The sequence below is a fragment of the Phaenicophaeus curvirostris genome, chromosome 2, assembly GCF_032191515.1.
Source record: "Phaenicophaeus curvirostris isolate KB17595 chromosome 2, BPBGC_Pcur_1.0, whole genome shotgun sequence".
Classification (NCBI taxonomy): Eukaryota; Metazoa; Chordata; class Aves; order Cuculiformes; family Cuculidae; genus Phaenicophaeus; species Phaenicophaeus curvirostris.
Window position 1 is genome coordinate 71,893,431 of NC_091393.1, and position 25,235 is coordinate 71,918,665.

The 25,235-nt window shown below is 41.9% G+C and overlaps 1 protein-coding gene across 1 annotated transcript in view; it reads right to left on the reverse strand.

The window, feature by feature from the left end:
* Positions 1 to 5,902: 5,902 nt before the first annotated feature.
* The window catches only part of RASGRP3 (RAS guanyl releasing protein 3), a 62,916-nt gene continuing 43,583 nt past the window's right edge, over positions 5,903 to 25,235 (reverse strand). The window contains exons 10-17 of the mRNA XM_069852449.1: positions 21,693 to 21,770; positions 17,412 to 17,528; positions 15,082 to 15,197; positions 14,239 to 14,386; positions 10,675 to 10,711; positions 8,227 to 8,352; positions 7,132 to 7,496; positions 5,903 to 6,637 (exon numbers count right to left, since the gene is read on the reverse strand). Coding sequence (XP_069708550.1) covers positions 6,629 to 6,637; positions 7,132 to 7,496; positions 8,227 to 8,352; positions 10,675 to 10,711; positions 14,239 to 14,386; positions 15,082 to 15,197; positions 17,412 to 17,528; positions 21,693 to 21,770 — 996 coding nt within the window. The 3' untranslated portion in view covers positions 5,903 to 6,628. The remainder of the gene's footprint in view (positions 6,638 to 7,131; positions 7,497 to 8,226; positions 8,353 to 10,674; positions 10,712 to 14,238; positions 14,387 to 15,081; positions 15,198 to 17,411; positions 17,529 to 21,692; positions 21,771 to 25,235) is intronic.

Sequence of the window (25,235 nt, forward strand, 5' to 3'; positions counted from 1 at the left end):
TACTCTTTCAACAGGAAAGAAAACATTTTGCTTCTGCCAGCTGTTGTTATTTTTCTTTACTCTATTGTTTCCTTCTAGTGTGCTGTGACTTCTTTGTTCTCCAGAGAAAACAAGCTTTGTATATGTGGAGAGAGCAGCTTTGATTAATGAAAGCAAACAGCCACTGCTTTGTTATTGTCTGTATGATGCTCTGATATTTACTGTTTTCCAAACATGATTCCCACTGCACTGGGAAGAATCTCTTAACCTGAAGCTGGGAGACGAGAGGTAGGTTGTGGAGACTTAGACTTGTGGTGGATTGGATATACGTGCTTGGTTTTGTTGTGCTTGAAAGCAGAACTCCAGCAGATCAACAAGGCATTTAAGTCAGCAAGCATTTATACAGGGGAACAAAGTGAGCTTCCTCTTAGCCATAGTTGTTGCTACTCTTCTCCCACAAGCTTTAGGCATCTTGTTATTTTTTTTTTTTTCCCATGTTTGTCTTTCTCAGAAACTTCTGTTTCCTAAATGCTTCATTTGCATTGCCCATCCGTTCCATCTATTAGGATAACCCTCTCTTGAGTGTTGTCATTGTGCAGTAAAATAACTGGGGAACAGGACACATACTTGTTTTCCACATGAGGATCACTAGTATGTGACTTAGAATACCATGATCAATATGCATTGTGGTCACAGTTGGGTTTTCCATGCAGGTCTAAGGAACGGATAAAAAAATTATTTTTTACCGTGTGCAAAACAGTAACTGAACCAGGGAGAGGGCAGCAAGGGCTGCCATGAATCACTCACCCCACTGTTCAAAGTCTTTTTGCTGGTAGGTGTTCGCTGAGTGGTTTATCGTCTTTAGGATTGGTGTTGGCTGGTAATTCCTAGCTTGCTTGATGATATCCCCCTCCTTCGCTAGTAAACTCCCTGAACTGTGCACTTCATGGCGATACATGACAGCTGGTGGCCCCCAGAGGGGCTCCTCTTGCAATGGGTTAAACTTCTCAGCTGGAGCACATACTTCATGTCTCCATTGAACTGCTGTTTGCATCTGAATTAATAAAAGTTGCAAGTGCCTTGACCAACTTCTGGCCTAATTAAAACCAGACACTAGTCAGATACCTGAGATAGAGCTGTGAAGAAAGGGAGCGAGTTTCCTGTCAGTAGATAGATATGAGAAGTGGCTGGAGCTTGAAAAGTCCTGTGGGATGAGAGTATTCCTTGTAATGGGTTATTCTCCTGGGAGATCAAAGTTAAACTGTGCTGAAATGGGAAGAGTTGGACGGGGAGTCAGAGGATTCTCACTAACACCTGATGACTCTCTTTGGGTGTCCAAAAGGCTTGTGTGGGTTCTTAGAAGTGCTAGGAGTTAATTCAGCTCCCTGTTAGGCTAATGGAGGCCAGCACACAAAACTGTCAGCTGTCTGCTCATTGCACTTGGTTTATTCTTAATTCTGCAGTGGAGAGTCTTGGTGGTGTTGCTGCTAAAGACTGCCAGGCTTGCGGTTCTCTTTCCTCTCTGAATTTCTGATTTTCCTCGGACAACAGGGATGCTGCAGAATTATGCATGCATTTTTAAGGTATTGAGTGTGATTTAGCAGTCCCAAATAAGCTGGGACTAATAAGCTAAACTGCAAGCTTGCTTTATCACCCTCCTAGCATTCCCTTAGGTTTGAATCGCAACAGCATTGTGGCCCTGGACCAGCACACTGATGTGGATGTGAACTTGTTTCCCCTGTGTAGGCTCTCAAAATACTCATGTGCTTATTTGTTTCAGGTTGTGCCCTTTCAAAAGGAGACAAACTGAAAAAGCAAGTGCTATTACCAGCTGTAAACACTGTGTTCTCCCCTCTTCAGCTGAAAATAAGTTGCACCTCTAATGGCTTAACAAACAAGGCTAGAAGGGAAAAAATACTTTTCTCTTGTGTTTACCTTGTGCTTTTTATGGCTCTGAGTGCTGTCAGTGTCATTGTTTCCCCTTTATTGTCCAGTAATTTCCCTTCTTGTCCACGTGGGCCTTTCCCACAACACAGGAGAGAAAAACAAGTACAAAAAGTAGGAAAACACTATTGTAAAACCAAAGAAAGAGGGAGACTGCCTGTGCTGTGGGCAGGTGGGAGGTCATAATTCGTTTTCACACATGAAGCAGAGATGAAGGTGATAAGGACTCTTTAAACTTTCCGGCATTGGCTTAACTCATGGAAAAAGCAGGCTTTTTGGCTAGATTTCATATGGTCCCAGCAGTAGCCTTTTGCTGATGGCTTTTTCTGTCTCCTAAGACCAGATTGTCAGCAACTGCAAACAGCACTTCAGAGTTCAGCACACAGATTTTTCCAATGAGTTTAGCCTCTTGGCTACAGTGCTTATTTTGAAAATCCAGTTCAGATCAGTGCTGGTAACTCAAGAAATTGTTCCAAAGTTACATCTATTTCTCCAGTGTCCCTGGGTGGGCCAACTCTGTTGTCAAGACTCTCTTGAGAAGTACTTGGAGCTATTTTTTGTGCTGTACAGAGGCCCATCAGTTAGCAGGCTGATGCTGAATGAAGCAAACTATGGTTAGATTTTTTTTTTTTTGGCTATGATGACCATGAAACAACAAGTCCTTGTTTCTCCTGCCTCTTCTGTCTCCATGAAATCTTCAGTCGGATCTCCTTTCTTCCTTCCTTCCTTCCTTCTTTCCTTTCCACTCTGCTCTACTGGGATCCCTTTCCATTCATGGTGTCACGTAGAGAGGGAGAGCTGTCTCAGTGCGCTTCTTCCCACGCTTACTCACCATCTGTGTTATTTGTTCTCGATTTTGTGCAGTGTGGTTTTGTGTTGTTTCCACCCCCCCGCCCCTTGTCCAGGATCCTTCACACGCTGCTGTTTCCCATACAGGTGCCTCTAGTGTCCCACACTGTGAGGACCCTCCTGTGGCTGCTCAGGCTAACTCAGCTAAAGATGTCCAGGCTCCACATTATGAAGACCCTGGGGGCTGGCTTAGGGTGTGCATTCACTCCGGCTTCCACAAAGGTGTCTGCAGGGGTGACAGCACCCAGTCCACTCTGGTTTGGAAAATGTAGTATTTTAGGCGGCAGCTGCTCTTAAACTTGCTCTGCAGCTCAGCTTTTTGTCGTCTTCTGTATTGAAAGGGAAAAAGTCTCACCTTTCCCAGTTGGGGAGAATCCATGTTTCAGTCTAGCTGTGGTTAGCAAGCATGTTACTGTCTCCTGCGTTGCCCCCACCCCACAACTTCACCTGCCTGAGAAAGGCTCCTTGGAGAAGACAGCTTGTGTCTAGGAAAGTGTCTCTTTCTACAGCTGAGATTATTCTTTTAAAGACTGAGGGGGCAGAGGAGAAGACTGTGAGGAGATACAGAGCAGTGGATAGACCTGCAGTACAAACCTGGTTTGCACCTCACCCTGAAGGAGCCAAACATCCCCTTGACTCCGCAGTTGAGGCTACTACCTAAAGTCGACAACAAGGCTGAAGCTGTCTTATTTGCAGCATGAAGCTGTGTGCAGGTCTTGCGCAAGCACGAAGTCCTAGTGGGTTTGGCTTGACAAGTTCTGCGCAGGCATAATCTTCCCTCTTGCACTGTGTGGTAGTGGTTGTTTTCTTGGGGGGTGCTGTGGGATTGGAGTTTTGTTTGTTTTAAAAACACTTCCCTTCCCCCCTGCCCAGTTTCTTAAAAGATCCTGTGGGCTGAGACAGGGATGAATGGGTGTGCTGGAAGTCTCCAACATCATTTGTGATTGTTTCTCATGTTAGCTGCTTAATTTATCCAGTGTTCTTGTCATTATAACACTTTCTCCTGGACACTCTCCTGGAATTGCTGCATTTTAAAAGGCAGGATTTCACCAAGACCAGCAGAGGTGCATAACTCAGTCAGGAGCCGTGATCGCTGGTTTGTTTTGCCTTTTGTTAAATAAGAGGAGGTGAACAAGAAATTCTATGTTGCTTTGCCCAGACTGAGAAACTAAAATTGTTCAGAAAAAGATGTCAGCTTGAAGTAAGGAGAGAGAAAGATGCTTTAAAAAAAAAAATTCATGTATTCAGGCCTCCTCTGAGGTAAAGAGCTCATCTTCTACCAACTTCTTAAAATGGTTGCTCATGCCCTGTCAGCTCTCCCCGCTCAAGTGCTTGCTGGGAAACTAGCAGATCAGTGTTCTGCTGCAAACAGCCTGTTAATGCTGCTTCCCTCCTAGTCCCCCTTTTAATTATTACATCCTCTATGATGAGGATATAATATCCTTTTTGGTTGGCGGGGAGCTGAAAAAAGGCTGTATTTCTACCCAGCTTCTTCTTTTCAAGTTTTCCACTGTCTGTGAACCCTTACTGCCTGCAGCACACTCTGTGTTCCCCTTCTTGAAGTACTTAAACCAAAGAGTTTCCAGGGGGAGCAGGTGCTTGAAGTTTTCGCTTATCATGTGTGCTTCTCCTTGGGTGCTGCAATACTTTGCTTAGAAAGATCAGCTGTGTAAGCCTGCAGCCCGTGCTTGATCTGCAACTGCTGCTTGGGTAAACACTGAACTGACCAAAGCTACCAGACTTGCTGGAGACACATCGATGAAACCTCTACAGTGGGTTGAAAATTAAGCAGTCTATTTGCTAACAGAATGGTCCCACAGAAAGTGGGAGCTGCTTCTGTAGATGATGTCATTTTTTCTTGCTTAAATGTGAGTCTACATCTTGATGACAGTATATGTGGAAAAATGGTGTCCTGGAAAAGCCCTTCCTCTGAAGATCATAGAGCACCTACTCATGTAAACGGAATATGTGAGAAGCTTGTGTAAATATCTTGGGGAGAAGGTAAGTGAGAAGATAAGATCATGTACAAGAAACATTCTTATCCAGAACTAAATGAAGGTGGGCATGGTTTATGGGCTTGACAGAAATAGGAAAGCAAGTACCTTTCAAAGGAAGAGTTACAACTACCTTTTAAAAGCCTGCTAGAAATAGTCTGAGGTCTACAGATTAAACTCTTATGTGATGTTAAGCATGAAGTTGCACATGAACATTTCATTTATAAAGCGTTAGAAGGCTAATCTCAACAGATCCATCAGCAGCCTGGATTTAAACCAAATTTCTCTATTCAAATTCTTCGCCACATCGTTTTCATTTGTGTGCAAGCCATAAGCTGTAACGGTAGCTGTGTGTTCAGCCTGTTGTGACATGTCACCTGATCCCCTCCAGGAAATAAAGACCATATTTTTACTCGTGCCTGTTCTTTGTTTGTTGCAGTAAGTGAAGAATGCTTCTGGGCCCTCTTCCTAGCTTGGGAACCTGTGTTCCCTGCAGTGCTTATTTCTCTGAGTTCAATCTGAGTTAAGCAGCAAGAGGATGCTGTCTTTTTTCTTACCATAGACTTACCATCGTTGCTAGTTGTGTTGGAAAACAAAGGAAACCTGCAGGAATCAAGATGCAAAGTTGAGCAGGTATCACATAGTTGCAGTGCAGTTTACAGTGGAAGTACCACAGGGGAGTGCAGTTGTTGGTTTTGGTTAGGGAAGTCTACCTTCTGATCTTGAGGGCTCCTTAACTTGGTGAAGGGTGCAAGAACTTGAATTTTGTAGGAAATCTTACAGTTGGATTGTTTTAATATGCACTGTGTGCAGCCCATGCACCTGTGTTTTTACAGGGAGATGAGGGGAAGAAGAATAATGCGCGTGTGCTGCTTTGGAATGCTCCTTTTAATTTTGAGCTTTGTGCTCTTTTGTTTTGTGTTTTTTACCAGAAGGCAGCTCTGCATTTAAGGTAACTTCTCCTGAGAAATGCCACTTCAAACCTCATCCTCAAGCCATTACACATTCAGGTGCCAGATATTGTATTAGCAAACTGCTACTACTAGTTTGGAGATTGCTCTTCAGTACATTTAATCTTAACGTGCAGGTTGCGCACCAGAGAGAAGCATATCACATACACATACATAGACACACACTTAAAACTAAGATGTTTATTACATGCTAATTTTACCACAATCAGCACTGGCAAAGAGAACCCCTCTCCATTACGGTGTAACCAGACATATGCATCGTGTCTTGGAATTCCTTCAGACTCAGCCACGTGCTGTCTATTTAAAGGATCCTGCCTGGGAACTGGTATTACTGTGCTGAACTTCAATACGCTCATTGTAGCAATGTAAAACACGGCCAAAACTCAAAACCCCAGGTGTGCAAAGAATTTCAGCATAGAATACTTGATGAAAAGTTTTTGTTTGAGATTTAATCAGCATACACACATACTTCTTTCCTTAAAAGATCATCATGAGCCTCTGGAAAAGGAGTGTTACTGAACAAACTTAGATGCTTGGCTTCTGTCCTCACCATTGTTGTTGCAGGCTGAAATGATGCAGAATATTTAAAAGAGGCCAAATATATCCTTGCTGGCATGTAGAGGAAGTTTCCACAAAAGTCATACAAGAAAAAACACTGAGTGCAGAGATCCATTCTGCTGTGTCCATGCAATGTTCATCTAAATGGCTTACTTGTGAGGAAATAAATAGTACTTTGTAACATCTCTCAGCTAAGAAAACAGGGTAATGGTTGAATTTAAACATATGAGATAAAGGAGAACTTCCCATGGCCAAATGGGGTCTATGACAGTCCGTCAATGCTTGCTCCATTACAGTTGTTGTCTTCATTTTTCTGTGCTTCAGGGTGAGCAATCAGCTATCCTGTAACCAAAAGAAAGTAAGCACTTACATGCTAGCAAAAAGATGGTTAATAAAAGCATGAGGCTTTGAAAGGACAAATTTTACGGGTGAGAACCACAGAAAGCAGCCCAATATCCTGCCCTAGCCTAGACTCTTAGGTTTATCAGAAGTTCTTGTGACTATAATACAGGGTCCTGACCTGTGTGTTGCAAGGGTACGACAGCACAGAATTTGGTCAGATATCCACCAGGCTAACTTAATGATTTTCAAAAAGGAATGTGTCCCACTCCTAAAAGCACATACTGACACCAAGAGCCAAATGTCCAGTCACAGTAAATGCACGCTGCAGTGTAGAAAATAGATATCTGCGGATGATTTGGCATTCTTCTGAAAGTGACTCTTGTGCAAGAAGCAAAGGCAAATTTGAATGAAAAAGCATCCTGAAATTCATAAAATAACCCTATGAGAGAGACCCTAGCAGATTTAAAACTGTCTTGGACTCCTTTGCAACTCACCTCAAATTCTTGACTTTCCGGAAGGGTTTCTATTCCGTTGTGATCTTGTGTATGTTGTGGGGCCTCAGCTTCTAGCTCTATATCAGCCTGAACATTGGGCTTTTCATTCTCCCATTTTGCAAAGCCTTTGCTCTTCCCAGCTTTGCCATGGAATTTGGACTTCATTTTTGGGAAAGTGTGGGAGCCTGAATCGTTCCAGCCTGGCTCGTGCCAGAGTGGTTCTGTCTGCGTTGCTTGGCTGGTGGTCGCCCTCTGCAGCCGCACTGAAATTTTCCTCGAAGAGCCAGTGACAAGGGTGATAGCTCTGCCATCGAGGTCCTGGTGTTCTGCAGCAACACTGGGAAATTCAAATACTTCATCTTGGACTAAAAGAGAAGGTGGAATAGGTTATTTTAAATATTCTACTTCAAGATCTTTACAAAAAGTTATCTTAAGTCTCAGGTAGGGGCTTAAAGGTTCAGAATAAGAGCTGTCTGTTCTAGAAGGTTTGTGCAGGTCTTTTAATAGGTAAATCACTTTCAGGACTAGGTTTTTAGATGCTGTTACATATAATAATCACACAATGGTTAGCAGAGGTACTTTATGCAGGGAGCACTGGGGCATGTGGAAGAGAAGGTAGCAGTATCGCTTAGCAGCAGAACACTCAGAAGGAGGTTGCTCTTTATTCCTATATGAAGTAGTGGTATAATTAGCAATATCCATACGGTGTTTGGAAACTGTTTCTGGTCTTGTGTGCACACATTTCCCTCTTATTCCATCTGTACACTCAGGGGAGAAGGGAGAGCTAGCGTCCAATGTCTCCCTGCCCCTAAGTGGCCTACAAGGAGAAGTACAGGTTCCCTAATTATAATTTTATTTCTTCTCAGCTTGGATAGGGACACTGTTATTGAGGGCAGGGATCCTCAGGGAGGAGACCAAGGCCATCACCACAGAAAGAGATGTACTCTGAGGGCTGAATACAAGCTACAGTGCAGTGGAAACTATATGGGCTGCTCTGTGTGTTGCTGCGAAGAGAAATTAAAAATGGTAGCAAGGAAGCTTTCCATTAGAGAGGATTCCAGTAATGCTTTATAAAAGGAACAGAAGTGCTCTTACCTGGAGGCAGAGATGGACTGCTGGGCAGAGAGCCGTGGTTGCTGCCTACTGAGGTTCCTCTGGAAAATTTCCTGCACGCCAGCACAAGCAGGTCTCTGCATTGCTTATGACAGTTGGCACCGCAGTCTGTAAAGAAAGGAATTGTCAAGTCACAAAACGTAAACCCACAGCTGCCTGCTAATCCCTCAGCGCTATTAGCAGACAGATATCAAGAAAGACTTTGAAGGAGCAAATACTTTGACAGAAGGTGTGAAGGAAGTTACAGAAATGGATCATTTGTTGTAAACTGTGTTACAAAAAGTGGATCATTTCCATAGCACCATTAATAAAAATCTGGCAGCAGAAGGGAAGAGGGTGGTAGTATTATCACCAGAAATTAATCTAGAGGAAGAGAGCTGCAACTACTGGTACGGTCCTGTGTACACTATGCAGAAAGCCTCTACGTCACTGCACGAGTTGCCAAAAAGGGTGTTTTTGTTTTTTTTTTCTCATTTAACCCAGCAGAGCCCACTAAAGTAAACGCATTTGGTTAGAAGATGCTGGACCATTCATACTCTGACCCTCTAGAAGGACAGCTGGAGGACAATGAAGGCCACTGTAGATTAAAACTAGTCCAAGTAGCTCAGTGAGTAACATCAGCATGGAGTAAGCTCTGTGGATGCATATCATCCACCTAGATGAAACTGAAACCTAACCTCTGCAGGGCTTTGCTTCACTGCCAGTACACTCATCACTAGGTACATTTATCTGAAGTGCGACTGTAGTGAGGAACTTAACCTGCAAGAAAGGGCCAAAGAGTGGAGGATGTGTGCCCCAAGCACAGGCTCTTCCTCCTCCATGTCCTTTGCCCTTATCTGAAAATTTGTCTCACTTGTTTTGGTTGCTGCTCCATGGAACCAATGTTTTGTTCTAGGTGAGACATTGCCTAAGTATCATGTTTATAACTCTCTTCTAAAAGAACCGTTCTGCTCAGGGCAGCAGCTGCAGCATGACAGGTGAGAGTTCTGGTTTCTCCCATCACCTGGTTCATATGACTAATACAGAAATGCCTTCCCAGCTGTGGCTTTGTCTGTCCTAAAGGTAACAAGACCCCATCCAAAATGCAATAAAGATCTCTCTTAGCACTGGAAAACATCTTTCCTCACTTGTAGACCACACTGTGTAGCTTTATCTCATTATCCACAGCATTAGCGTAAGCAGCAGACCTGAAGAGATTAATTCCTCCTCTCTCCTTGCAAGTGCGATGTCAGAGGTTCAAAACAGTAAATGACAGCTCTGTGCTCAGAGGCAGAAATCATCCATAAAGGGCAGAGCACCACAGTGCTGCCTGCGTACACAGCAGCTGGTACTCACAATGGGCAGTCACTTAATTACAGTAAGATCTGAGCAAGAAGCTCTGCTCTCTTACTTTCATGCTCCATTGCCTAGAGTTTTGACTCTACAGAAGCACCTTTGGTCTCTCTCCACTGGGCTGCTGTTACGACCAATGATGCAGGACAGAGCTCAACTTTCAGATCTCAAGTTGAGTTTACAGGGCTGCAAAGCCTCACCTTCCCACTCTCATCCTACCAGTAACAGAACACAATTAGCCCTTTCTGTAGCTGCTCAGATGACAGTAATCAGGAATAGCTGTATTACCTATGGTGGCTTAGCCATGGGCATTTTCTCCAAGAAAGAGATGTTCATATCCTAAAAAAAACATTCTCCACCCTCCTCCTGGGAGCGAGAGTAAGATGAAGTGAAAAGAGTTTGCACATAAATGACTACATTTTTGTAAATAATTGAGATGCAACTACACAGTGCACTTCAGCCAGAGCTGCTCTGCTTGGGAAATAAATATGCCCAAAACTTCAAAGCCCACGAGAAACACTACGGTGTCGTTCTCGGTCTGACCTGCTCAATATGATTCACATATTGCATAAGAAATGAAACATTTTATGTGAGCAACAGAGAGGGTTGTCTGTAAGAGCTCTAGGATTTTTTAAAGTTGAATGTCTGGAGGAGATCTGCTAGGCCACCTAGAAATTAAATATTACTCTGTTTCTAGCTCAGGCACAATTGCAATGCAAAGGCCCGTTAGCCTTCACAAGAGGCATGTGAATGTATATGACAGACAGCATTGTGAATAGACTTTTTCCTGACCCCAAGTCTTGTGAGATATATTTCAGGATGTCTCAGCGTCAGGATGAGAACACTCGGTTTTCTAAGATGCAAGGTCTTTGAGACCTCATGAAGGTGTGCCTTTAACAGAACCTGTGTGTTCCTGCTGGGTGCTATGTCCTCTAATGCAGTGAGACTTCATGGCATACCAGCAGTCATTGTTCATAGTACAAAGACTATAAGAATAATTTGGATGAGCTGATGTCATCTTTGTAAAAAATACATTTGACCTACTTGTGTTAAAAACCACAACCTATAGCTTGAAAAATCCATGAAATATTTATTTACCTTTGCATTTGTAGCCTTGTTTGATTATACCCCAGAGCTGCAAAGAAAGACAAAAGAACGTCAAGGAATTAGAAAAGAGAGCTGGAAGGAAAACAAGGTCACAATGAGGAAGTACCAATGGCTACAAAAGCACAAACAGGATACAACTGCTCTTAACACCCTTCCTGTTAGACAGACCTCCCCCTCTAATGGTGATAAGACTTGTGTGGCTTCCCCCTTATTTCTACTACTTATAGTGGGGCTACCAGAGAAAGAGAGTCAGAGATGGCATTTTCTTCCACGAATGGGTGAAAAATTGCCATCATATCAAGCTTACTGAGACCAACAGAGTACGTTCTGCTTCTAGGCTCACTTAATGTTATCTGTGGGGGAATTTCCAGTGTACATCCATTCCCCAGATACGTGAGTGATCCATGCCATTCAAACACAACAGAAGAAAATACAACTGGGGATAAAAGCTGAGTTTTTGGTTCCAATACTGATCCCCAGCCATAACAAACAGATTTGTCCTCTTGATTTTTCCATTTAAAAAAAAAAGGTTGTTACCGGAAACAGGCAGAAAAGCCACTAAATTCCATCTTTCCCTCCTCCTAGAAGCTGTCCCTGTTGATGTACACAGCTTCCAGGAGGCAGTGTGTGCGGCCCCACTTTCAAATGTCTTGCAACATGAGTTGTACTGCTTGGAAGCAGGAAAATTCCCTAGCAAATTGTTATCTATGCACTCAGAACTGCTGCATCTGCAGCCATGGCATTACAGGAACAAGCATTTTCACTCTGAGATGCAGAGAGAGGAAGGGACAGTTTTTCTAGCACTAGCATTAAGGGAAAAAGATTGGGGACAACAGTGTTTATTTATCTTGACCTCATTCAAAACCTTAACAGAGAGGATGAGCACACCCAGGCAGTTGAAACTGCACGTGGCTCCTCGTTTATAAGAATCTGCACAGTGTGCAGGGGGTGAATATGGTCATTAATGAAATGTTCAAGATTGAGACTACAGAACATTCAAAATACAAAAATTAAAAGAAATAAACAAAAAAGAATAAGAATGGGAAGATTCTGGGGAAAAAAAGTCCCATATACTGCAAAAAAGAATTTGCAAGGGAAAACAGTGTCTTGGAGAAAGCAAAACAGATTAGACAGAGTGGAAGAAAGGTGAATATGGAACAAAGTGGAATAAGGTCCATAGAAAGCCTGCATGATGGTTGGTTACCTACCCTGCCTCGTGGTGCAACTCATGCTGTGGGACAGAACTGTGGCCCCTCCACGGGCATACCAGTTTCACACTGCTTAATGACATTAGGTTTTATCTTGACTTTTAAAATTCATATAAGTTTAATAACGGATATTTTATTTGGGACTGCTTGCATTACACTGTCATGTCAATTAAACTTGCTGCACTGCCAGTGCACATTATGTTGACTGTGAATCAGTGCATCAGTTTGAAATAAGGTTTCCACCCGTGGATGAGCAGCACTGTCACGCAGAACAAATACGCAACATATTTTGCAGTTGGTTCCTGTCCTATCAGCCCAAATCATCCATAGGACAATGCCAGTGACTGCGGTGAGTTGACAGGAAAAAATGACCTTATTTCCATTTCCTGTACAACCCCTTACTCATTTGTATTCCTGCACTGGATGTAATCAGGGAGACATGAAAAATCCAACAATGGCCAATTAGCAAACTGATGTGGGAGAAAAATATCTGGTGGAGAGGATATTGTAGGGCAGTCCTTGGACCCTGCTTTGCTATGGAAGCCTTCCAAACACGAACCAAGTGTCACGAACGCAGTGACGTCTTCCTGAGGCTGCAGGCAGCCTGGAACAATAGATTCAGGCCAGTGACCGCCCCTGCCCCATCAGTCTGCTGGAGCTCAGGAGCCCACCAGCATGCTCCTGAATCAGCACAGACCATGTCAACCTTGAGTTCTAGCGGAAATAGGTGGAATTCCTTCTTCTCTGTGGCCTCGATCAGTGGTTGTGATAGAAACTGTGAGCATTTGAACAAGACTGATGCATCACAAAAGAGCAAAGCAGAAGGTGGGAGCATGAATCATAGAATCATAGAATAACCAGGTTGGAAGAGATCCACCGGATCATCGAGTCCAACCATTCCTATCAAACACTAAACCATGCCCCTTAGCACCTCATCCACCCGTGCCTTAAACACCTCCAGGGAAGGTGACTCAACCACCTACCTGGGCAGCCTGTTCCAGTTCCCAATGACACTTTCTGTGAAGAATTTTTTCCTAATGTCCAGCCTAAACCTCCCCTGGCGCAGCTTGAGGCCATTCCCTCTTGTCTTGTCCCCTGTCACTTGGGAGAAGAGGCCAGCACCCTCCTCTCTACAACCTCCTTTCAGGTAGTTGTAGAGAGCAATGAGGTCTCCCCTCAGCCTCCTCTTCTCCAGGCTAAACAACTCCAGCTCTCTCAGCTGCTCCTCGTAAGACCTGCTCTCCAGCCCCCTCACCAGCTTTGTTGCTCTTCTCTGGACTCACTCCAGAGCCTCAACATCCTTCTTGTGGTGAGGGGCCTAGAACTGAACACAGTATTTGAGGAGCGGTCTCACCAGTGCCGAGTACAGAGGGAGAGAGGGACATGGACAAGGTTTGGAACACCAGATCTGGTCTGAAAGGAGGCATGTTTTTGCACTAGCAGTACTGTTATTGTTACTTTCAACCACTTCAAAAAGTTCATGAAGCACAAGCTGGAGATTTCACGGCTGATGGCAGAGGCAGACCGGCACTGGAGAGCAGGCACCATGTTCTGAGTTCACACCCTGTACATGGGTCACACGTAAGTGGAGCACATGGGCCTCTGCCCCTATTGCTTAAACTGACTACATGTGGACATTTAATTTTAGCGGAGTGTGTACATCAATGTAACTTTTAAATCATAGTCATTCCTTTCTCTTTACTATACTCAAAGTGGAAGTTGGGGGAGGTTTATAAACAACACAAATGTTGACATAACAAATTATTTCCCAGCTATGTGTAGGGCACTCTAAAAACTAAGTTATGGCTAAGAGAAAAGGCAAATTAAAAAAAACCTCAACAAATAAACAAAAAATATTCTTATTGTACAGAACTACTGGAAACATTTTCGATTTCTCAACCAAATTAGAAGATCTGTTAATTCAATAGAGAAAAGATAAAGGCTGCTATGGCCGTTCAGAGAATTATGAACATAGCTATGTTGCCTTGTGCAATTTCCTGAGAAAGAACGGCTTTTGCTTCATCTACAACCTCTGTTGCAGACACTCATTTTCCCTTGAGCTTGTTTACGTGGAAAATCAAGCCAAATTAAAGAACTCAAGATAAACCAAGTAAAGCCATTTGTATAGTCTCTAATATCCGTTAGTTAACATTATTTTATTTTTCCCCTGCAACAGTAATTCTTAAAAATGCCAGCATTCAAGAACCACTAAAACAAAACTTGATAGCACAGCTACAATATGAGCGAACACTTTCTGCTTCTAAATGCAATGAGATATTTGGCGGAGAGACTTCAGCAATGCAAGGAGCCAGTGTTTAAGATATACTATTATTAAAAACATACTTACAAATCCTGCACAGTGCTCACAGAAAGTTGGTTTAAGATACGTCATCTCCTGAAAGTTGTGAATAAACCCTGGTCCCATTTTACACTGGAACTGCGATTTAGCTCTCAGAAAGTAAGCCATCATTTCTTCTTTGCTTATAAGACCATCTCTGTTATGGAAGAAAAAGTAGAGTAGATCTTTCATTCTTTGAAAGAGCTGTAATGGTGCTGGCAGAGAAAGAACCTTAGAGCCTTTGTGGTTCTTATCCTTCGACTTTGGTTTCTTACCTGATCCTGACATCAGAGCACAGACCAGGTCATTACGTGAAGGACCCTGACTTAGTGCTCACACAGACCAAGCAGTTATGCCCCTGGCTGACCACCAGCTTTGACAGCAAAAGAGATTCTGGACAACAAGAATTATCAAGCCTAACTGGCTAGGAAATATATATACCTCCTAGAATACTTGTTACCTGCTCTCTGCTATGTACCCTCATTTCCCCTGTCCTGTACACAACTCATTTGTTTCACCAGTCTGATGCTTAGTCTGGGTACAGGATCTCCATTGTAATTTGATGCTACTGTAGGGGTTTTGACTCACTCCCAGCAAGAATTGCTCATTAAACTATAACATAAATGATTTTTAAAGTACCAGGTAAAGCAGGAGTCCAGCTCGGGTGGTCTTAGGGAATGGACTACAGCATAAGAAGTCAAATAATAACAGAAATCAGCCTTCAGTCACCTTCAATTCCTTAAGTGAGATGTTAGGCACGAGAAGAAGCTTGGGAGACTCTTTCTTCAGTATTTGTTTTTTCACGAGTTCTTAAATTCAGGAAAATAAACATAAAGAAACTTCCAAACTTACTGATCTTTGTCCAGCACACAGAAAGAGTCCAGAAAGGGGAAGTTGGCAGCTATACTTTCGAAGTCTTCCTGAGAAATATAGCCATCGTGGTCATGATCATAGTTCCTAAAGACAGACTGGAATAAAAAAGGAAATTGTTGTCCTATCCTGAATCTGTACCAGCTCTTGAACCTTATGATTACAGGTAAATGAATGTTCAACATTACTAATCAGATGCTCTGCTGCCTTGCTTTCCTTTTATTCCTTCTCAATACTGCAATAAGCGTATTATTCAACTGCAGGGGAAAAAATGGCTAATCTTTAAAGAAAACTTGACCTCAGTATTTATCTAGCCATGGTCCTCCACACCTCTTCAGACATAATTATTCTTGTTTTATTTTTCTTCTTTATTGGAAATGCCACTAAAAATCTGCCCTGTGTGACATATTCCCAGTGCTTAATTAAGTATGCTTTTTAGTCACAAAAAAAAGACAAAGAACAAAAACAACCTAAAAGCAGCTTTCCCATGAGTATTTCAGATGTTTTTGGCTTCACTTCTCTTTTAGCTTGTCACCTCTGCTCTGCCACAGTACTGTTTCAGTCTGATTTATTCACTAGCACTTTGAATTCCAGATCACAAGCACTTTGTACCTAACAACTCGCTCTCACCAGACTACCACAGCTCACCCCTAAGTGACAATAGACATGGGATCAGACTTAAAAGGTAATTCCTTCTTAGGAATTACTATATTCTGTCTAAACTATTGCAGGTATACACAGGGAGTCTTAAAGTTACATATGATGCTGATAGGAAAAAGATGAGTGTCAAAGTAAACATGACTATCTAAAAGACACGCATCAAATCACCAACTGTCTCTTTAGATTAAGATTTGGTTGAAAAAGACAAGAACTGAATATGCTGAGACATCTGAAAGACGTGTACATTGTCCTTATTTTATTGAGAATGTGATGAAGCCCATTTCTGAACCTCCATCAAATGACCTGTAACTGATGACTGGCAGACCTCTAAAATGTGTTGTCAAGAAGGAATTAATATGCAAACCCAATTAGTATTCAACACTTTTAGTAATAACCTCCCCATACACACTAAAACACAACTCGAAGCAGTTAGTAGAGTGCAAAGACTGGGAAAACACAGACAGTTGTACAGAGCAGTGCGGGCCTCCTAGTAAGCTATATCCATAACAACCCCAAACGATGTTTTAATCCTGTCACACTCAAGATCTTACATCCTGAACCAGGCCAAAATTGTGGAATGGGGGACTGCATCTCCCTCAACCACAGGAAAAAGAACAAGCCTCCCCTACTCACACATTCTGAAAAGATTAAGGAGTTGTGACAGACTTTCTATTTAAACAAGCCATCAAAGAGTGATTTTTATCAGCACATATGGTACTGACAAAAATGATATAGGAAAAGCATATGCTCTTCTGGCATCCCACATTAAGAGAAAAATGAATATTTTATTAAAAAGAGCATGTACAAAAAGTAAACCACAAGATATATTTGAGTGGGAGAACTGAAGACTTCCTTTAAGTTATTTTAACAAAATAATCCCAATTAATGACCTGTAACACAGGCAGAGTCAGAACTTAATAATTCCTCCCAGTCTTAGTTATTAATTTGTAAAAAGCAGAAGGAAAGCTTGCCAGGAACCAGGAAAATGTTCCTGGTTCAGGGACATTGTTCAGGGACTCACATCACTGAAATTCCCTTACACACCAGCACAATAAGGCTTAGTCTCTCCAAAGGAACCTAGTAGTGTTTGTTTTGTTAGCATTAACCAACATGTCACCTTCCAAACTGAAGCTGGAACATCCCAGCTATAATTCTTCATGACCCCATGCCCATATTTTTAAACTGATGGCAAGATAGTGCTATCTTTGCTATATGCAGTATGGTCTGGACAGTCAAATGATAGCAAGTTGAAAACCAGAAATAAGGTTTCTAGAAAACTCTGGATCTAGTAATGCATGCATCCTCATTTCTGTGTAATTTTGCTTCTGGATACAGGGTGAGTGGCTAGAGCTGCAAAAACTCAACTTTGTCCTTTCAATTTATATTTGCTCGTCAAACCTATTGAAGAGCAGCCAGAATTTGGATGCTTCTGAAAGTATGTTCCTTTGCATCCAAAAACTTGCTTACTAGTGCCATTGCTGGCTGCAGGAATAAAACAAACATTTCTGAAAGTACATACTCAGATTTGTTATGGGATGTATGAAATTCGTCCCAGCCATAACAAATCTCTTAAAAAGCTTGAAATTAATTATAGATATGACATTGTTAAAGTTATTGTTGTCTTCAGCCAATACATTCTTTGAAATACTTACATCCACCAGCTTTCGTATGTGTTTATTAATGACTGTAGGGTCAGGTTTTGGTACCACTCCAGATGCCCACTCCAGTGGCACTACTGGCTTGTTAGGTGTTGTCGGGGAGGTAGGCTGCTGAGAGATGGATCAGAACACAAAAACTTTAAAATCTGAATTATGAAGTTGGATTTCCCATTAAAAGCAGATCTATACATCAGAGCTACAACCACAAACTACTGGAGTCCCCGTGTTGTAAAATGTCCTTAGCACAACATCAGGCAATGAGACTCAAAGGAAAGGGGAGAGAACAGAGGGTCTCTGGACACAGTGGGCATCAGAAATAGGTAAGTCTGTTTTTTTCTTTCCCACAACACAGCCTGGCTCTTGCTCCCATCCAGAGGGACCGTGCCTGGAAGCTGGTGAGGGAATCTAGCAGTCTGAGTAAGTTAATGCTTCTGCTCTGTGTAGCTCCAAGAAGCGAGCAGGGTGCAGAAGCAGGTGCTCAGAAATCCCACAGGTTTCCAGCCAAGGCACACCAGGATGCACAGCTTAATTCATCTAGGCAGCCTGAGCAGAAGGGTTAACCTTTGACTTGCTCTGCAGTTAACACCAGCCAGACTACTTTATTTTGAAAACAGCTTGGTCTTGAGAAAATGGTAGCTGACAGATCACTTAATGCACAGAGCACGCAGTCCAACTCCCTCCATGCCCCTACAGTGCTTTGGGAGAAGCTCTGGCACACAGCTCAGCTTATTCAAGGAGAAAATATAGGACGAACCTTAACATGATTTCAGGTAAGGCTTCAAAAATCATCAGCTAGCACAAAACCAACTGACCTTCTCCTGCATCTACCACTGGACATCCAGCAGGTGAAGTAGTGTCAAGCAGAAAAAACTCAGCATGATTTGGATTGGAAGGGAGATGGCCCACAGCCTCAGAAGGCTGATAAGCTGATAAGCAGGGAATATGGGTCTCGTCTATCTCCCTGAAAACTGGTGTGACTTGAGAGAGAGATAATTAAGCCATTTAAAAATTTTACAGTCATTATTGTTTGTAACAAAGGTATTGTAGACTGCTGCTGGGATGAAAAATGGTCACAAGGTCATACTCGACTGTGTTCAGGAGGAAAAAAAATGAAGGATGTGTTAGTGGATTGTTTTATTATTTGGCTTCTCCTTAGTCAGCTGTCAGAACAGCTTTCATCCTTGATGGTTCTTGACTCATCATACAAATCTGCACAAGTAAGTTTGGAAAGAAAAAAACCCCTACATCCACAGAATTCAGTTTCAACAGGAAATACAGTGAATCTGGATATCCAGCTCTATATGGCAAAAGAAGTCACAGAATGTTTTAATCCTAAAATTAATGTCACCACTGATGGACCAACATGCTGGCAAGTGTTTTTGCTCTAAAAATGTGCAGAAATGCAGCAATCCTTTAAAGATTACATCTTACATGATAACATGTAACACGGCAGTACTGTGATGTTCATACAGCTATGGTCAGAGATTTGAAATGTGCCTTCTCTTAAAGAAATCTTAGACTAAAGAGACTCAAAGCATCAGTAGCAAAGTGTCAGAGTGGTGCTAGACTAACAAGTCCTCACAGTGTCCTAGGACTCTAAAAGTCCTTTTAACTCCTGTTAGTCCAAATGTGCAACGGCAGAAACAGACTGAATCCACTGGAATCTTACTCTTTCTTCTGGACTATTTAATTTGAAGCTTTATTCAATTTTTATGAGTTTTGACAAGTTGCAGTGAAAACTTCATGTTACTGCCCACTAGCCAAAGGGAAATGTTGCTTGTTTCTATTTCACTGATAGACTCATATGAGCAACCATAATTTTATTTATGTATTTGAAATGCATGCTATGAGGAAAGGTCCTAACCAGTGTCCAGACACTACCTAGCTGAATTTATTGAACAGTCAGAAACACTGTATCTGGTCACATTTGTGATTCAACCTGTATCTCTTTTCTGTTTCACCAACACAAGGATAATGGTATCATAGCCTGAAAAAGCATTTCTAAATGCATACAAACATGTGTTTGGAGAAAGGGAGGCTGAGGGGAGACCTTATCATTTTGCAACTACCTGAAAGGAGGCTGTAGTGGGGCAGGTGTTGGTCTCTTCTCCCAGGTGACAATGATAGGATGAGAGGGAATGGCCTCAAGCTGTGCCAGGTGAAGTTTAGATTGATTATTAGAAAAAATTTCTTCCCTGAAAGGGTTTTCAAGCATTGGAAAAGGCTGCTCAGGGAGGTGGTTGAGTCACCATCCCTGGAGGTATTTAAAAGTTGTGTAGACATGGTCACAGGGACATGGTTTAGTGGTGGACTTGTCAATGCTAGATTTACAGTTGGACCTGATGATCTTAAAGGTCTTTTCCAACCTTGACAATTCTGTGACTCTGTATTTTGGTGTTGAAATAACTTCTACTCAAAAGCAAAAGATGTATGTGTCTTCAGTGGCATGGCTGTAGTAGGCAGAGATGTCTTCTAGCCAATAGCTGTACTGCTAAAAGCCCCCTAACAAGAAGATAGCTAATGTTCAGGGAAAAATAGGACAGTATGACAAGGAGATGCTATACTACAACTGGTGGTCAGTCTTCAGTATTTTCTTAGGCTGCTACACTGACTGAAGAACTCTTCCCAGTTTAACAGAATGAAAGTCTTGCTCAAATCCCCATTGACAGCAGGCTTGTATGCTAATGGATCAGCTCCACTTTTGCCTCAAAAATGACAGCAACAGCCTGAGGCACTTTCTCTGCAGGGCACCTGCATGGGAGTTTTGCCAGTACAACAATAAATTAAGGAGCAGTTGGAATGATATAACTATAATGTCATATTGCCTTTGACTAATTTTTCCACATACAAAAGCTCTACAGATTCTTTTCCCTCTAAATTATCTTGTGTACTTTAGCACTCCACCAAAGAGAAGTGTGCTTCAAATAGTCCGGCATCTGTCTATTCAGCTGTAGCTTTCGACCCATCAGGGTGCTGCGGCAGCTCAATGTCACTGGTTATTTATTCATTGACCATCATGCAGAAGTCTCCTACAGTTTTTGGGTACTGTTAAAGTTCATAGCACTCTTAACACTGCCTTTGTCCTTCTGAAAGCATGGGCTGGGGATCAAAGCAGCAAGGTAATAATTGTCTTCATCTACAACAGTGTCCCATTAGTCCTTCCACAACATAGAACTGTAACAATTTGGCTTTGCTGGCAGTGGTGAAAGGATGAGGGAGCCAGAATGATTGTGATAAACGGGAACTACTGTGGTCAAATCATACCCAACAAGGACCGGAGACTTAGTAATGCAATTCCAGGTGTTCAAACTGAGTAACTTCTTTACTATTGCTCATCATCCCTCACTGAAAGCATAAATACATAGTCCTCTAATTGGTCTCCAAGACTGATAAATTATCTGAAAACACAGAGAAGCCCTATACTTAGAAATTCATTTTTTTTACTTCTTAGCTTTCAAGAATACTTCAAAATAATAAAAAATGCTGCAATGAATCACCTCAGACTACTGGACTCTGCTCTCACATGCTGCTAAGCATTTACAGCTGCCATTAGTCTCTGCTGCTGTCAGACTTGAGAGGAATCAGCCTGAAACCATCATGTGCTTAGTATGATAGGTAATAAGGATGTTAATGCAGTGATGAAATGCTTAGAGGGAAGAGGAGTCCCTAAACTTTGGCAACGGTAGAGACTCTAACACTTGAAATGAAAGCTCATCTGTTAGTTAGATTCATCTGTATCCTCAGACTTGCAAAGCGTAATTAAAAATACATCAACACATTATCTTTAGTAACATATACTAAGAAAAAAAATCTATTCTAAGCTGTTTAAACAGTGCTGGAAGCCCAAGACGCAGTCAATTCTGCATAAGGAAATAGTTTATAAAACAGTACAGCTAGTGCTGTGCCTTACCTAAACCAAATCTTTGGATTCAATGTTGTTTTAAATAACTGCACCAGCATCCAGAAAATGAAGTAATGGTTGTGCAAGAAATAATAGATACAAACTCACAAAGAATATCTTCACATAAAGCAGAACTACGTTTTCCAGCACTTGCAGAGGTTTTGTTGAAAAATAATTAATAATGAAGTCCGACATGTTTCACTATTTACTTGTCCCAATATGCACTAAAAACCTATAGTGACTGTGTTTACTGTACAAGCATACACACTCCATGAATATGGTTAAAGAAAATAATTAACTGTCATTTAAAAATTTAATCAGTTCCATGCAGACAAAATAAGCAATATGTGAAAATGCAGTAAAAGATGACCTACAGATTTGGAGTTCCTTGGTTCTAGCACCAGTGAGAGCTTGTAGATATCATCCTCAGTGTGATAGAGATCCAGGGAGAGCTATGTGTAAGAAAGAGAGAAAACCAGTAATATTTATTAGATTGGGTCAGTTATGACAGGCTTGTAATCAGACATACACCTCCCACTGAAGCTAAACAAAAGTTTTACTACTTGGAGATCAGGATACATACTGAAGCTGCTTGCAGGTGCTGGGAAAGCAGCTTTTCACAGAGCTAACAGAACCCACATTGGTGAGCGCACAGCTGAGCAGGTGCTATACTTGAAGTTTGTCACATCCTGACACGTGGAGAGAGGGACTGTGTGATGAACCTTCTCCAAAGAGGGACATTGCCACCGAAGATCATCCTTACACAAAATACATTCTTCTATTGGTTCAATGGTCGTGATGTCTCAGAAAAATGGTGTGGGGAATATAAAAAGTGCAGAAAAGAAATTATGAAGGGGCTAGGCTAGAAGTACTTCAGATTGTGTTCTTCCTGAAGAAGGGTCAGAGCATTGCAGCTTTTCTACAGAGATCAGCTCATGCAGCAAAAGCATCTCTGGAAAGCCCTGGGCAGCAGCTGACACATGCCCAGGAGAAGCAAGCCAGGTTTGACACTGCTGTTGATGCAGCAATCCCTGCTACTTATGCCCAGCTTGGGCTGTTCTCAATCCCCTCATACAGAGTAAGGCAAATTTGTTTTCATCTTCTCTTTTAAGAGAAATGAAAAATTTTTCTTCCATACACTCATTATTTTCCATAGAAGATTTATTTAGAGAAAAGAAGGGGTATAAATGCACTTCAAGCAAAATGAATCTGTTTGGTTTTACTTCAGCAGCTGCGGTCTTGTGCTGATGCAGATCTGCAGTAAATTACTCCTTGCTTGGAGTGATGAAGGAGAAAAGTAATCAACACTGTGGCTAATGGTTTGCAATGAGAAGAAACAAAAAGCATTTTTCCTGTGATCATGTCCTTATATTAATTGGCTTTGGAGTAATTGTCACGACTTGAAGTTATCATCCATGTTGCAAATCCCCAATTAAGCTAAGATTGAGTTAAAAGGATGTTTCCCAGAAGGCAGATAGAATTAGTACTGATTAAATGATTCAGACAGAAGGTTATTTTTAGAGAACCTGAAGTGTCAAATCAGTAATGAGCAGTAACGGTGACACGGTACTCTAGAAACAACCTTCTTGCAAGCAGAGTTTTGTGCAGTGAGTAAGAAAGGAGTTATGTCCTTTCCCAAGGTAGGTACACATCCCAGAATGAGTACATTGCTTTAGAAATGTCTGGATTTTGCAATATTAATTACTGTGTTGATTTTTGTGCTTTGTAACTTGGTTATGGGCGCAAGTGAAAGCCTGAGCATCCTGAAGGTTCTTTCACCCAGTCAGCATGCTGCTGTCACAAGGGAATGCAAGGACATGTCCTAAAGATAATATAGATCCAGTAACTGCTGTAATAAATATAATTCCTGTCTTCAGCTATTCAGTGACTGTATTCTTAGGTTCCTTAGTGGAATGAAATAAGCAGAACTCAGTTGGAGCACATGATATTATCAGGTCAGGATGGGACTGGCAGTAGAATTGCTGGTTCAAAAGATCTTGCCCTGTTTCTACTAAATAGCGCAGTTTTCTCAGCAGGGTGTGGATTCAGGGACAGAAATGCATGAGTATTCACTGAGCAAGTTTGTATCTACCCCTCCCTGAATTAGCTGACCTTATCATAAGCAGCAGTTATGAATTCATTAGGCACAATGTGTACGCACGTAGTGGACAAGGTATTGTCTAGTACAGAAGTTTCAAATTCTAGCAAAAAAAACTACAAGCACAATTACTATGCAGTTATATAAGTTTTAATTTTACACCATATTTGTAGTTTTGCTCTGACAGATAAAGTGTAGCTTTTTTTTTTTTTTTTTTTTTTTTTTTTGGTATGTGGAACTTACTGAACACAAGTTAGGGAGGGTCACTTTCAAATCAGTTGTTTAGATATTTCTCATTCTCTGCACTAGACTGTACAAATGACTGGGACTTTCCAGTCATTTGCATATTGTCTCACAACAGGTTAGAGAAATAGCTGCCGAGAACTAAAAATAGTGGGGAAAAATGGTGGCACCAAAGTCCTAATGCAATTAGTATAAATAGACTATAGACTATAGACTAGGCGAGAGACTGAGGTCCTCTTCCAATCCACAGAAAGCGATGAAACATTTACCCACAGGCTTTTATTCATGTTGTGAAATAAAAACAATGTGGAAGTACCGCATAGCAGGTAAGAAAATCCCTGAAGCATCCTTACCAAATGTTAGGTTTTCTAATGATGAAAATATCATTAGCACTGTTATTCCTCTCCGGTGCACCGCTAAGCTAATGCTTACTGCTTCTACTTCTACTTCTTAGCTCCATGTTTCAGATGCCAGGGACCAGTACAGAATTGGGTACAGACTCAGTGGAGATGGAGCAAGTGAGGCCAACAAGGTGGGAAAGGAGGAAGAACCGCAAAGACTAAGAGCAAGTGTGCATTAAGATGTGAATCTGTCTTCATGTAACATGCTCTGGCTCAGTGGCAGCTGAGTTGTGGCATGCTTATTTCTCTCACCCATACAACTCAGACTCACCTATATGTAACTCAGTGAGGTCTCACATCACTGAAGCTCCATCTCAGCTTTTGCAGTCTCCTAGGCCAGTAAGCCTGGCGTTTGTCTCACTGCCCTCATACAACAAACCTTATGCCTTATTTCTGGCATTTTAATATCCATGCAAAATACTGGCTTCTTTCAGCTACTCATTGAAAGATAAAATTCTATGAGCTAGAAGCTGATTTCTTTATGCTGACAATAAGAGGGAGGATGACGACTTTTAAGTTTGTGGGCAGAGATCTAAATCAAGAGAGAGCCCCAGCTTTCAAAATGCTGATCATTCAGTAGCTACAACTGAAAACCACAGAGATTAAAGTTCTCCTGTTTCCCATTCACCCTTTAGGTCTATACGCACAATAGCATCTGAAAAATGCCCGTAAGACCCTTGACCAGGTGGCTTGGAGTTTACTCCCAAGCTCTTGCCTCAGCTTTTAAGCCAAGCTCTCACTTCATAGTTCTTAACACAATCACCCCGAACATCACCATTTCCGAACCACATGAAAAGTATCAGCTTCCCCAGAGAGGACAGACCTCCACCAGTGAAGAAAAGAAAGACCAGGGCAAATTCCCACGTGCCCATGAAATACCCATTTTATCTTATTCGAGTTGCTTGACTAGCAAACCAGCACCCAATGATTTACTTCTCAAGCAAGCACAGGCCAGGCTGTTAGCACTTGTTAAGCGTGGTGTAAAAGGCAACACTGCAAGGAATGGAGGCCAGGCAAGAGATTTACACATTGCTTATCAGAACTAAACACCTACTAAAAGCCTGCCTAGATAGAAATGGCTTAATGGGAAAATGGCACAAGTGAACAAATAGTTGGGTCAGCTGATTCACACGCAAGCGAAAAGCACTGTACATGTCTATGCACATTTACCAGTT